The sequence below is a fragment of the Nicrophorus vespilloides genome, unplaced genomic scaffold, assembly GCF_001412225.1.
Source record: "Nicrophorus vespilloides isolate i.1.1-1 unplaced genomic scaffold, Nicve_v1.0, whole genome shotgun sequence".
Taxonomy (NCBI): domain Eukaryota; kingdom Metazoa; phylum Arthropoda; class Insecta; order Coleoptera; family Silphidae; genus Nicrophorus; species Nicrophorus vespilloides.
Genome location: NW_017098790.1, coordinates 223,366 through 236,948, shown reverse-complemented (window position 1 = coordinate 236,948; position 13,583 = coordinate 223,366). Strand labels below are relative to the sequence as shown.

General features: G+C 27.6%; 1 protein-coding gene across 2 annotated transcripts in view; it reads right to left on the bottom strand.

The window, feature by feature from the left end:
- Nucleotides 1-13,583, bottom strand: part of LOC108563212 (potassium voltage-gated channel protein Shaw) — a 102,227-nt gene that overhangs the window by 44,029 nt on the left and 44,615 nt on the right. For both annotated transcript variants that reach the window (XM_017921832.1, XM_017921831.1), the window contains exon 3: nucleotides 3,946-4,063. In XM_017921832.1, coding sequence (XP_017777321.1) covers nucleotides 3,946-4,063 — 118 coding nt within the window. The remainder of the gene's footprint in view (nucleotides 1-3,945; nucleotides 4,064-13,583) is intronic.

Sequence of the window (13,583 nt, the reverse complement as noted above, 5' to 3'; positions counted from 1 at the left end):
GAATAAACGTTATTAAAATGTTAATTATTAATTAATTTCGTCCTATTAACTATCATCATATATTTCAATTAAAAATAGCATAAATACAGAATAATTCGCAATAAATAAATGCTTACATACAAGGGCGGCTCATCCAAAATGGCCTTAGGGATCGAGCCCTACCTGTATTTGTATAACTAACCCAATAATTGTAGTTTTAAAATCGAAAATTTTAATTTAGAAAAAATACATCAAAAATCACCCAAAATGACATTTTAGATTACATAAAAAAAGTTGAATTGAAATTATTAAATTGTTTCTATTGTCACCAGTCACCTGGATACAATAACTACACTGATTACTATATATATATATTGAATATTACAATAACTGATGTAATGATCTTCGCGTGACTTGGCATGACATGAGAGTGGGACAATGTGTCTCTATCTGCGATGTGTTGTGATGAGATTACTATATGTCACTTATATGATGTCCTGTCCAGACTCTCCTGTCTCGTATATAATCGCATAAAGCCGATATGTACACCCTCTGGTGGCATTTCTCTCACGTTGTCATATATACACGTCAATAATATGTCAATAAATAGAGACATATTCATCCGAATAAAAGAAATAATGTTTATTTTTTTTATAATTTAACAATTGAGTATAATAATTTAATTTATTTTAATTTTTCTTATTATCTAATTTTTTTTAAATTTGTATTAAGTTTGTTGCAATAAATATTATTATTAGTTATTTATATAATAAGGACGGAAACACTGTGAAAAATAACTTTTACTATGTAGTATGTAAATATAAATTATGGTAATTATTGTTTTATTAATTTCACAAATAGGTAATCAATGCAAATTTTATACAAAAAAAAATTGTTTTAAGTTTTTAGGAAATATTCTAAATTATTTATCATATCTAGATTCTAAATGATCTAATTTCTTAAATCTCTCTTATCAAACAATCTTAATATTTTTTGGAAAGTTTTATTTATTTTTCTTTTTTGCAGATTTCTTATATTCTTGTCTTTGTGCACAAAATAATATAATAATTATAACATTTACGAATAAAATGTTACAAATACAATTTAAACAAAAAATTTCAAAAAATCTAAGAAAATATTGTTCTTCTAATAAAAGTTCGATTTTGAGTTTTTCTAAATAATTACTTTTAATACTTCGTTTGGTTCGGCTTAATTCAAAAGAAATTAAATTGTATTTAATTAACAAAATAAATTTTATATAGTTAGTACACAAAATACAGCTCTCATTCTAAAAACGGGACATTTCGGCGTCCCGAAGCTGTGCTTGGGGACAACGGGACAGGCTACCTAAAAACGGGACGTATAGTCAATTTATGTAAACCTAAACTTACAAAAAATATTTTATGATGACGGAAAAGTTGTTGTTCTTTACGAACATTGCATAATGCATAAATAGAAACAATAATATTTCCACCTCATATATTATCAAAAACGAATTATAATTAATTTGATGTTGTTTTTATATTTATTTAATGATGTATTGATACATAAATTAATTGAATTTAAATTTAAAATTAAAATAATTTGTTATGCTTACATAAATATTGATGTTGCATTAATTTACTTCGGTTTCATACTGTTATTAGTGCTAAGAAATAAATAAATGATTCTTTTATCCTCGTCGCAAATTTATTTCATTAACCGGTACACCAGGTTCTCCCCTTGATTAATTGTACGTTCTCTGTCCCCCTTTTCAACCCTCAATTCATGAATACGGAATTAAATAAATCGTTTGTTCTGTTTTCTTTTATTATTTATTTTGCTTTCCTTGAATTCTCCAACATCGAATGAGTACGAGAGAGAATGAGTGAGAACCCAACTTTTTTTGTACGTTCATTTTCGTTACCCTGTTATGTACATTGTTTTCCTTGTTTTTTAATTAATAGAAGCCCGACGGGCAATTTGCATTATGCTTACTTCTACATAATCCCTTTGCCTTTCTTTATACAAATACAATGGGCGTACGGCGTAAGAAGCAAAGCGATTTATTGTATTACACGCGAATTGAGCTTCTCAAATACATTATAATTATATGATTACTTTTGTATCAGTTAACTTTTTTGAAATTATATATATTTATTTTGTTTCTTTTTATCTCTGTATATGTTATTTTGTATGACTGTTATATGTTTAAAAAAGGCGATTTTACGTTTACGCACTTCACGATACTTGCAAAGTAAAGTAACGAGTATATGTAATTAAATAAATGTTCAATTAAACAATACTGAAATACCTCGCATAGTGCGGCTTCGATATTCAGATTCACTATAGTCTGGTTTAGAATTTTCAAAACAAGCAAAAAATGTTTATTTTTTATAAGTATTAATCCGGTTTCAAACAGTTCAGGATATTGGCAATTAACCGCTAATAAAAATATTTTTATCAGTGTTTTTGATTAGATGTGGAATTTAAATTAATTAACAATTTTTTTTATATAAAATAGTGTCTATTGTACATTTTTATCAAAAGTTGATATATTATGATAAAATTAGATATTTGTAAAATGAAAATTGACATAACCTCAACAAAAAAATAATTGACTAAACAAAATAATAACTCTTCTTTTATGACAACCTAGATTGAATCAATACCTCGCATAATGTGGATTATTGGTTCCTCCAAATTCCCGGACTATTTGAAACCAGACTAATCGGGGAACTAAATATATAAACAAACCCCACAAGATTTAAAGATGTATTTATACAAAAATCATGCGTTGACTACTTTTTTTTTTAGAAATTATTTTTATTTTGCTTAGTTTTTTTTTTTTAATTTCCAAACAGGAATATAGTGAATCTGGATTGATCGAAATCGGTCTATGTGTACATTTACGTACATAATAACAAGTTATAAACTTATATTGAAAGAAAATTTTATTTTTTGCATTCACAAAAAAAAACGATTAAATCAAAATTTTAAGACAACTTTTGAAATTATTGCTTGTGAATCAAAATCAAATTATATATTCTTAGTAACAGTTACATACAATTAATTTTATTAAGTATATTAAGTATATAATGAAATTTGGTGTTATGTCAAATAAATTGCGCAATTAATTGATAAAGTTTCTTTTATGACAACCTTAAAAAGTTGATGGATACCTAAAATATATCATTATATAACAATATTTAACTGTAATTACTATATTTTAATAAAATAATTAAAAATTCTTAGATTGGACCGTGACACATATTTTATCATTCCATTATACTGTTAGTATTGCAAAAATATATCGTAAATTAATTTCATTAACTGCTTACGTAAAATAACTTCACTTTTTTAACATTCTCGATAGATTATTTAAAATTCTGAAAGAAATTTTATGTATTATTACTTGCACAATTTTCTTAGCGATTTAGTACTGTTATTTGAGTAAAAAAAATTAATCCTCGTTGCAAGTTCATATAGATTTACGTATTTTTTAATTATCACTTCTTTAACATTTTCAATTGATGGTTTCTTCTTTTTCTAAATACTCCTGTTTTCTAAATAATGTATAAAATGTTCAAATTAGGAATCCATTGACTCACTATATTATCATTAATTCTCCTTTATCCAACTTTATTTGCCAATTATCAAGTATTTATTTTGCAATTTATCTTCGACCTATAAAGGTATCATAATTTAATTGTCTTTGGTTCAGGAAAACATATATCGTTGATTGCGTTTTTTGTGATCAGTTAAATGGATATTTACGATGCCATATCACTTCGATTCCCCCATTAATCCTCCATTTGGAGATTGGTTGGAAGAAAGGAATAAGTAAGGAAGCTTTCAGTTTTGGGACGGCAATAAAAGTAGTCGAGCGTTTGGTGCATGTCAGTGTGTGTATGTGTGTGTCTGTTTGCAGTAGGGAATTTACATTCGTTCCGGATTGTAATGGCTGCAGATAAGGCACTAACTGACCTGTGTGTACGTCATCCAGCAGCAGGGCTCCACTTGGTTCGCATCCAATCCCCAAAACTCCAATTCCTCCTCGAACAATGGGCCGCACACGTCCGAAGGATAATGCAATTTTCCAGTCCTACAAATCAGGACACAACATGAATGACACTGTCACTAAAGAAATCAGCTACATATATTAGTAAATAAATAAACGAGATCCGTGTGGTACCAGCACAATTTTGGGAAAATCAATAATACTGTTACTATGGTTACAAATTCGTTAACCCACAATCGTCAGGTGATGTCAAGAATAAATAAGTAAGAAATTGAACATACATTTATCAGTTACTCCATATGTAGTCATTTTATTGCATTTTGTATTAAAATACCTCATAGATCAAATATGTAGTGGAAATCCAAGTAGGATTATAAATGAACAAGTATTAAAAGTTTTTAGCAAAAATTAATTTAATATCTCAAAAGTATTTCATACGTAAAATTACATATACAGTAAAAGAAAGTTGAACATTAGAAAATACTTTAAAAAATGGTTAGTAGTCATTTGTAACATATTTATTTCTTTTACATTTTGATTTCTGAAATTATTTATTTCGTACATACAAAAACATACAATAAATCTAAAATCAACATTTTTCAACAAAAAAAAAGAAATCTTTAGTGGATATTTTTTATTATATTTTATTACATATTTCTTAAAAATAATTGTAGAAAACAATGAAATCAATCTTTAAGATTTAATTAATAGTTCATCATCGATTCCCCACTGTTTGAAACCGTACTAATCGAGGACTTTAAAACCGCATAAACTATTTGAGATATTAATATATACATAATTATAAAGGGTTGCCCTTTTTTTTGTGCAATTTTTTTATGCGGTATATGAAATCCAACCAATTCCAATGTTTTCTATCAGTGTGCATATGAGGCTGTACAAAAGGAATCTGTTAGTCGATATTGAACCAATTCATCACAAGAAGATGCTCGTTTTGAATTAACACGAGCAGCAGTGAATTATGTATGTGCAGTTTGAAAATGTTTCCATATGTACAATGAGAAATTAAATGTTTTAAAATGTTTCCATGAGTAATTTAGTTATTTATTTGGTTTGGATGCACTTTCTCATGAATTTCGTAAATCTTTGACATATATTCTAAGTGCAATTTTTTGTATCCACAGCATTATTCGACTTTATTTATCAACATAGTTTCCTTCAACGTTTCATTTCAACAGGCGTCGTCTGAAGGTAGGTAAAATTCATATAGATTTATCGATATAGGCGCTATTTATATGTCATCCTACAAACTTCTTGAGTGAGGTGTTATATTCATGAAAACATATGAAGGAAATTATTAAAGGTTGTGTTTAATTACTCCTCAAATTATGTTATTATTTTTTTCAGCATAGCCTCAAGAAATACGTTTTGATAATGAGGTATATTTCATATGCAAATTACTCAATGCATATTTATTATAGGATGGTTAAACATATATTTTTGTATCCTAAATATTTTTTTAATTTCACTTTCCAACTATATTTTATGTTTTTTTTTGTTATTTATAATAAACTATTTGTGATGATGATAATTTATGGTAGACGATTTAAATATCTATTTAATATACGAAAATGTGTACAAATAAAAATAATAATTTTTATAATATTATTTTAAGGGCTCATATGAAATCAATATAGAGAACATAATTAATTGAACCTCCGTTCTCGAACATTTTAATTCTCCAACATTTGGTATCCGAACAATCGAACAATATAATTTTTTTTATTTATTTATAAAGTTTATTTTATATACAAATTACGTAATACATGTTTATGCTATAAAACCATAAACTATATTTGATACTCATAAATAAATTAGAATGTTCTAAATTTTACTTATCTATCTAAATTTTATATTATTTGAATAAATCAATACAAAATAAATTTGTTAAAGTGAGAGATTTACTATAGAACCAGGATTCTTACAAGAAAAATAAAGAAACAAACTTCAAACACAAACAAACTATGGCTTCAATAATAGAATTCATTATAGTCATAATTATTTTTCAAGTTTTCAGAAATAATAATAATCATTTATAATATATTATTATTGTGCTTTCCGCATTGTTTTTACTTATTAAAGCATTTTAATTGGAATATTGATTTGTTTTATTCCAATATCCAAATATGAATTGTCACCTAACAGAATGAATTAAATAGATTATATACAGCTTCAAATCAATATTTTCATTCCGCAAATATAAAATTACAACCGTCCCAGTTATACTTCGACATAATATGCAAATAAACTTTACGTTGGAGATTTTTTTCATTTTCCGCCGAAAGTTAAATATTTTTTTGCTCACTTTTTCACCGAAAATACAATTAATTATCAAATGAAATTCCTAAAAAAAAATAAAAGATAATTTTATAATCACATTACGTCAATTTTCAATAAGTAAATATTAAAATATTTACATAAATTAAACAATTCGTTAAACGTAAGTTAATTGTTTTTATTTAATTATATATTTGAAATTTGATAAACTGATTTAATAAACATAAGTAAGAAAATAACTGATTATTTTTTCTTATATATTTCTAAATTAATTGAAACAAAAAATAGTAGAATTATTTAAAAAAAATGAATATTAAAGATCACTTCTGCCCATCCACCAAATACTCTTTCAATCTTATATATTGTGTGCATTTTTATGTCATAGAAACTATATCTATTATATTGCCATTACTATAATTACAAAGTGCATAAAGTTAACAGATCACCACTGTAGTCTTGATGCAACGCATTATTTAACTATCGTAAACTGATTGACAATAATTGTTTAATAAAGAAAATAGCATAGTTTAAAATTCATTTTTCCATCCTTCAATTATACAGAACAATAATATTCACACTAGTTTTATAAACTTAAGTCTATATTTCTAACTACAAATCTTCTTATAAAGTTGATACTACTTTGGTCTTAAACTAAACTATTTTTAATTTCTATTCTATTAATTATTTCAATTATGCTCATATGTTCATAAAAAAGTGTTTTAACATTCAGAAACAACAAAAATAGAGATTTGAATAATTTTATGTTCTATTTTGGAGGTCGTCAACCTTTTTGCAGCTATTTTTAAAACGCTGATTGCAAAGCTAGTGAAATGAATATTCCAACATAGTCATCATAGCCACCTCTGGTTTAAGCGGAGTTAGATCTGGGAGCTGCAATTTCTCATCAAAAAGCCACATTTCTCTTGAGATACAAATGTATAAAAAAATCTTCATAAAAATATACCATTACCACTGCTAATAATAATAATATTTATTGTAATAGTCACATATAAAAAAAATAAAACATATTTGTATCATAATCATATTACAGGAAAAAAAAGCTTAACTGTTACAAACGGCTATTTCCGTCCCATTACTACTAATAGTGCTATATTTTATAAAATAATAATCAATAAATGGTTCACTATTTGCACAAATTAACATAACAGCCATTTAGCGTCTCATAACTTTCGATCTATAGGTCGAGTGGGACAGTCCACTTGTGGAAATCTTGAAAGCCGCAACAGGCTGCACCATATTATAGTATTTTTTTTATTAGGATTTATACTTTTCGTTTCTGTAATATTACAATAATATAAATTTTATTACGTTTTTCATTTCATATTATCTTATACTTAATGTAATCAAATTATGTTATAAAATTAATGTTATATAAGTATACCTATTTCCTATTTGAATCTTACAAAATTTTCTATACTTACCTAATAAACTTATACCAATATAAGTGACTTTTTAAATAAATTATTTAAATAAAAAAGTGTACAATATTATTGTGTTAAATATTTTCTGTTTATTATCTATGATTTTCCTCCGCATAATATTCAGTTTTTAATACCATTCTGACTATTATCATTAATATATGACTTCAACTGATTTCGGAATTGTTCAACATTCGTTTTTTTTTCTCAGGAAGCTTAAGATCTGTCGATTTAAAAACGTGATAGTCTAGTGCATTTGCAGAACTTCTAAATTAAGCTCTCTCATTGTGTCCTAGATAATCGTTGCTACGTGTTGTCTTTTATTATCATTCTATAGAATTATCTTCATACTTTACTCATAAAACTCATCGTATTTTAAGCAGTTCCGCTTTTAATCTTACTAATTGGGCATATTACATCTCTACTGTAACAGTATGACCCGGTTTTTGTAATTCATAATGAATTATTCTCAAAACATCTCACCAAACAAAAGGGAGAAACATTTTCAAAATAAATGTAGATACCTCACTTGATCAAACCCATTATTTGTTGCATCTTCTCATACGGATCGGTTTCATTCTTTACAATAGTGGTTATAGAAGATCAGGTTATTCTAATGCCGTTGCAAATATTTTTATCTATTTAAAATATCGAAAATGTGTCCCTTCAATCTATAGCCTTTGCATTTTTTTTACGATGGTATGGCTATATATATAGAGAAGTAGTGAAGAAATCAAATCAAAGTAACGATATTTTCAAGAAAATATTTAGTTTTTGAGCAATTATGAACGAGGAAACTACTTATATAAATATATTCAAATTCAAAGATTACCTGAACATTTAAACCATTTTTTTCTTCTAATCTATAAGTTTTGTAAATTATTTCGTTTTTTATTATGATAGGAAAGGTGATGTTTCTGATTTTCCATGCAGAATATATTTATTGATTCAAAAGATTAGGGTGTGAATTGGGAGAGCATCCCCCATTTGGCACGTCGTCATAGCGCTAGAAACTTCGCGATAACGCTTTATTGGAGTTTGATGATTCCCCCAAAAGCCGCTCTTCCCCTAATTTTTCCGCCCCAAAGAGTCGCATGATGGAGCAGACAAAATTCCTTCTCCATCCTCCGTCCATACCCCCTAAAACGTAAGTAGAAGTATCATAAAAATTGGGATGTATCGATCAAGCGCGGAGCACGTACCATCCCATAAATAAATCTCCTCAATCGAATCACCAATTAATTCAAGTTTGCTCCGCGCGTTTCGCTCGCAAACTGCAATTTCCATTGTAAATAATTCTGCAATTTCTCAATATAGGAAAAGCAAACACACCGATACGTATACAAACACACACCTAGTCAGTGAGTGAGATATCGAATTGCATTTGGCAAATGGACGTTTGATTAAACGACAGTTTGCTGTTGGAAAGTTAGTGCAACACACAGAGAGAGAGTTGATGTTAAACGGTTTGATATTTCCTTCCGTTGAAATTAATATTTGCTTGCTGCACTCCCTCAGGAAATTGCACCGATTCAACATTAATACGTTGTATAACTGCTCCAATCGACGCATTCTGTTTTATTATTATTTTTTTCGCTCCTCGAAACCGGAAAACAAAGGTACCGGAAATTGCGATGAAGAAGAATCAACAAGTTCGGAAAATTGGAAATTTCGAAAATTCTAAAACAATTACAAGCAACGTGCAATTTCGAAACGCACCGATAGTCCGCAGGATATGGGTTCATTCAAAGCTGTAAAGCAAAGCTTCTGTGTGGTGTTTGTTTTAGGAAACGTATCACGCACAACTAAGTTTACCTATCAGATGCACAAAGCATTACCATTTAATTAAACTGGTTCATTCGACAACAAGGATGCAGCACGGTTCTATCTCTGTCCCTGCTTACATCTTATTTGATTAAACTGTTACAATATCCATTGCACTTTGTTAACGCGTTTCCTTCTGCTTCAGCTATGTTTTGTATATGAACATTTCATATAGAAATTTGTATTAGAACTATTATATAATACTGAATATTACGTATAATTAGTGCAGACCGACTATTAACTATTGTCAGTGACAATACCTCGTTTAGTACTGTTTCGCTATAAAATATTTTGTAGACCTTGCACCAATATCAAAAACTACACAAATCGATAAACTAAATACTGCAATAGTGCGGATAATCAGTTCTGCCAATATTCCGTATTGTTTATGAAAGGATTAGTTCAGAAATCGAAAATCGTATAAAAATAAACTGGACAAAAGGAGACTGTATGAAGTGAAAAACGATCATTTATGTACAAAAAATCATTTGCGTAGTATTTTTTTGAATATGTTTGTTTTAAAAGTGCCAAACCGGACTGTAGTGTATCCAAACTAATCAAAGCCGGACTAAACGAGGTATTGTTCTATAGCAGTGTCAGCTAAACTGTGTGCCGCGAAACAAAAATTCTTCTAGTCCAATGTGCCGTGATATAAAAACAAAGTTTGGCAGACACTGCTCTGTAGTAATAAAAAAAAACTGTTAGCTAAAATTCTGAGAATATAATTTAAACTTGCGTACAAAGACGATGTAACGATTTATACTTTTATTGTTGCATACTTTTTCTGTAAATAAGTAATTATTAAAATATATGCTGCGTCTAATAACAAGTATTACAAGTGCTCATATCTATTTAAAAAAAAAGTTTTCTTGTTATATGACAAATTAATGTTCAAGAAGAGTTCTCTTTCCATGTCTTCTAACTTGTTATTTAATTATACAGTTGCAATATCAATTTCACTTAGTTTCCAAGTTTCCTACTATTATAAAAGCATAACTGAAAATTATTGAAATGTGTAGTAGTACAGACACATTTTTTTTAGTTACACAAAAATACCTCGCATAGTCCGGCTGTAATCAATCCGAACATTCACTATAGTCTGATTTTTAAATTTAAAAGATAAACAACATTTTAATTATTGAGCAATTGATGTTAGATAATAAAAAATATTGTAGTTGTATTATAGTTTAAATTAAATTCTTCTGATTTTGATATTTTTTAAATCTTATCAAGTCGAAAATACAGGAAGAAACATTAGGTAATGGAATACATAAGTGAAACAATAATTAGTACAGAGTCGTTAACATAAATGATTGACAATATTAAGAATTTCACATAGTACAGTTGTTCTATAATACTAGTGTATGTTTTAAAATATACATTTTTAACTGTAAAGTATCTTGTATATTTAACGAAGCGTAATTGTTTTTCTTTTGTCTAAAAATGTCATTAAAATATGTAGTTTTTTTTAACGAGGATAAAAAAGTTTGCATTGACGTCGCGCAAACAAAAAATAATAATGGAAATAAAAAATCGTGTAGTACATTTTGTGCATTTGGTGACATTTCATTAAAATGTCAAATATTCCAAAAGCTCAAAATTATTTTAAAAAGTCTACCTTTTATATGATTGTTAAATTTATGCATGGACTGAAATTAAATTGTTATTGAAAAATATGTTTCAGAATCTTGTATCTTGTTTTGACTTGCTTTGTATAAATAATATAATGGTGCATAAACACTGCTAGTAAATATTACATTATTTTCGCAATCACAACCAACAAACAATAAACTTTTTTTATTTACAAAACTGAAATGTAAAGGCTCAGCTTAAATATACCCATGCGTATATAGCAGGGGTCGGCACACATAATGCCTAATAGAGCCGCAATCCGGTTTTATTTTATATTTTACCAAGAGCCACACGTAGATATTGCATATTTTCACAACTCACATAAAAGAATACATACAAAAAAAATATGAAAAAGAAAATAATTATTTCAAAATTTTATTAATAAAATTCAAATATAATCAAAATAAAAAGTTTTAGAAAGACCTATAGTCAGTAGAGCATTGCAGCAAATTAATTTGGTTTTAATTTTCTTATTATCTAATTTTATTGAGTTTGTTATTAGTAATTTGTTGTAATAAATGTTATTATTATCATTATTAAAAATAAAATTTTAATGGGAGCCGCACCTGACTCAACGAAGGGCTGCATGCAACTCTCGGAGCCATATTTGACCACAGTTGCTATATAGGTTGAATATTCGTGACTTGACATGTTAGAAGTAATATGTGCGCATATTAATAAGATCTTCAAGTACACCATAATTGTAGAAATTATGATATGAATTGTAAGAAAAATGACTCGAGCGAAATAACGGGGGACGATGAGAAGAGAAGTCCCGGATTGCGCGTCTGCTACATCATATTATGTGTATTTTTGAAATTATTACACTATACTGCGGAAACTCGCTTAACGAGTTTAATCCGTTCCAAAATGTCCGGATTTTATTTGTATAGTAAAACATATTCAAAAATACACATAATATGTGTAGATTCCACTGTACGAGTAAACAATGCGGCATATTGGCAAAACTGATTATCCACACTATATGAGGTATTGCTGTATTTAATTTATCGATTTGTGTAGTTTTGATACCACTATATTTGCATTAATTGGCAAATATTTTAAAATTTGTTAAAAAAACTCAATTAACCAATAGATACAAATTATGAACATAGCTGTCATAGTAAATTCTTACTAACAATGGATTTTTTACAAAGAAAATATTCCAAACTTTATCATATCACCAAAATTTAATCAATACTAGGACAGTTTGAAAAATTTAGAAGGCGATGCACATAATCCTGTAATTAAACGAAAATTTCTTCGCCAATTTAATATATCATCTGTCATAAACACATACATTTTTTTTATTATGATATGTTTGTCAGCTGCTGTTTACCAGTCGTTTAACACGTTGATTGCCACGCGAGTTAAATACAACTTGTTTGTACAGTATTCTTCGTCGCCGCGCGAGATGTATTTAATTTCGCAGTAGGTTTGATTCTAAGGCCATGTTAAAGTAGACGTGTCTGTGCAGGTTTATAAGATGGAAAGACACGAGTATCGTTCTGTGATAAAATTCTTTAGTTTTGAATATTTATCGGCTACATAAATGTATACAAAGATGGTAAAAAATTATCTCCAAAACAACGCACCAGCTCACAAGAGTGTTTTAACCATGGAAAAGTCAACAAATAAAGCATATAATAACATTACATAATATCTCATCTGGATAACGAATAACGTAAATATATATGGTAAACTAATTATCAAATTCATGCTCGAGAAAATTAGCAAAATAATTGGATTATTTTATTAATTTATTATTTGAACAGCTTAAATCTATCTGTTTTGTTATAAGCCAATAAACAAAGTTTATGTTAAATGGATGTAATAAATTAATGAATAATCATATAATTAACAATCGATTTATTTATATAATAAAATTTGTATATACTAATTGATAATTAAAAAAAAACTATAGTAATATAGTTAATGAAAATTAACTCAACAACTAAAAGCAATAAAAATTATAAATAAATAATTACATAAATATATTTATTATAAATATTAAGTAAAATGATATTTATTTGTAATGATAAATGTATTTATTCTATTGCTACGTTTTCATTCCAATCGATTTCCTTCCAAAGTTTCAGAATGACTCATCAATTCAAGGACTTCTTTCAAAATTCCGTCTATTATCACGATGATCAATTTTGGTTTAGCTTCTTATACATCATTTTGGATATGAATTTCAATAACATATATGAAATCTATTCGTTATATTAGTTCAATTGCTCCATGACAGCCTCAGCTCAAATCTCTTTCTCAAACAGAAAAACATGATCGATCACTTTTGCTGTTGCTTTAGAAACGTGATTTCTTTCAAGAGACGTTATCCGATTTTAAGTTAATAAGCTTTTCTAAATCAAATATTTAAGTACTAATTACATTCATACCTCAATTAATGA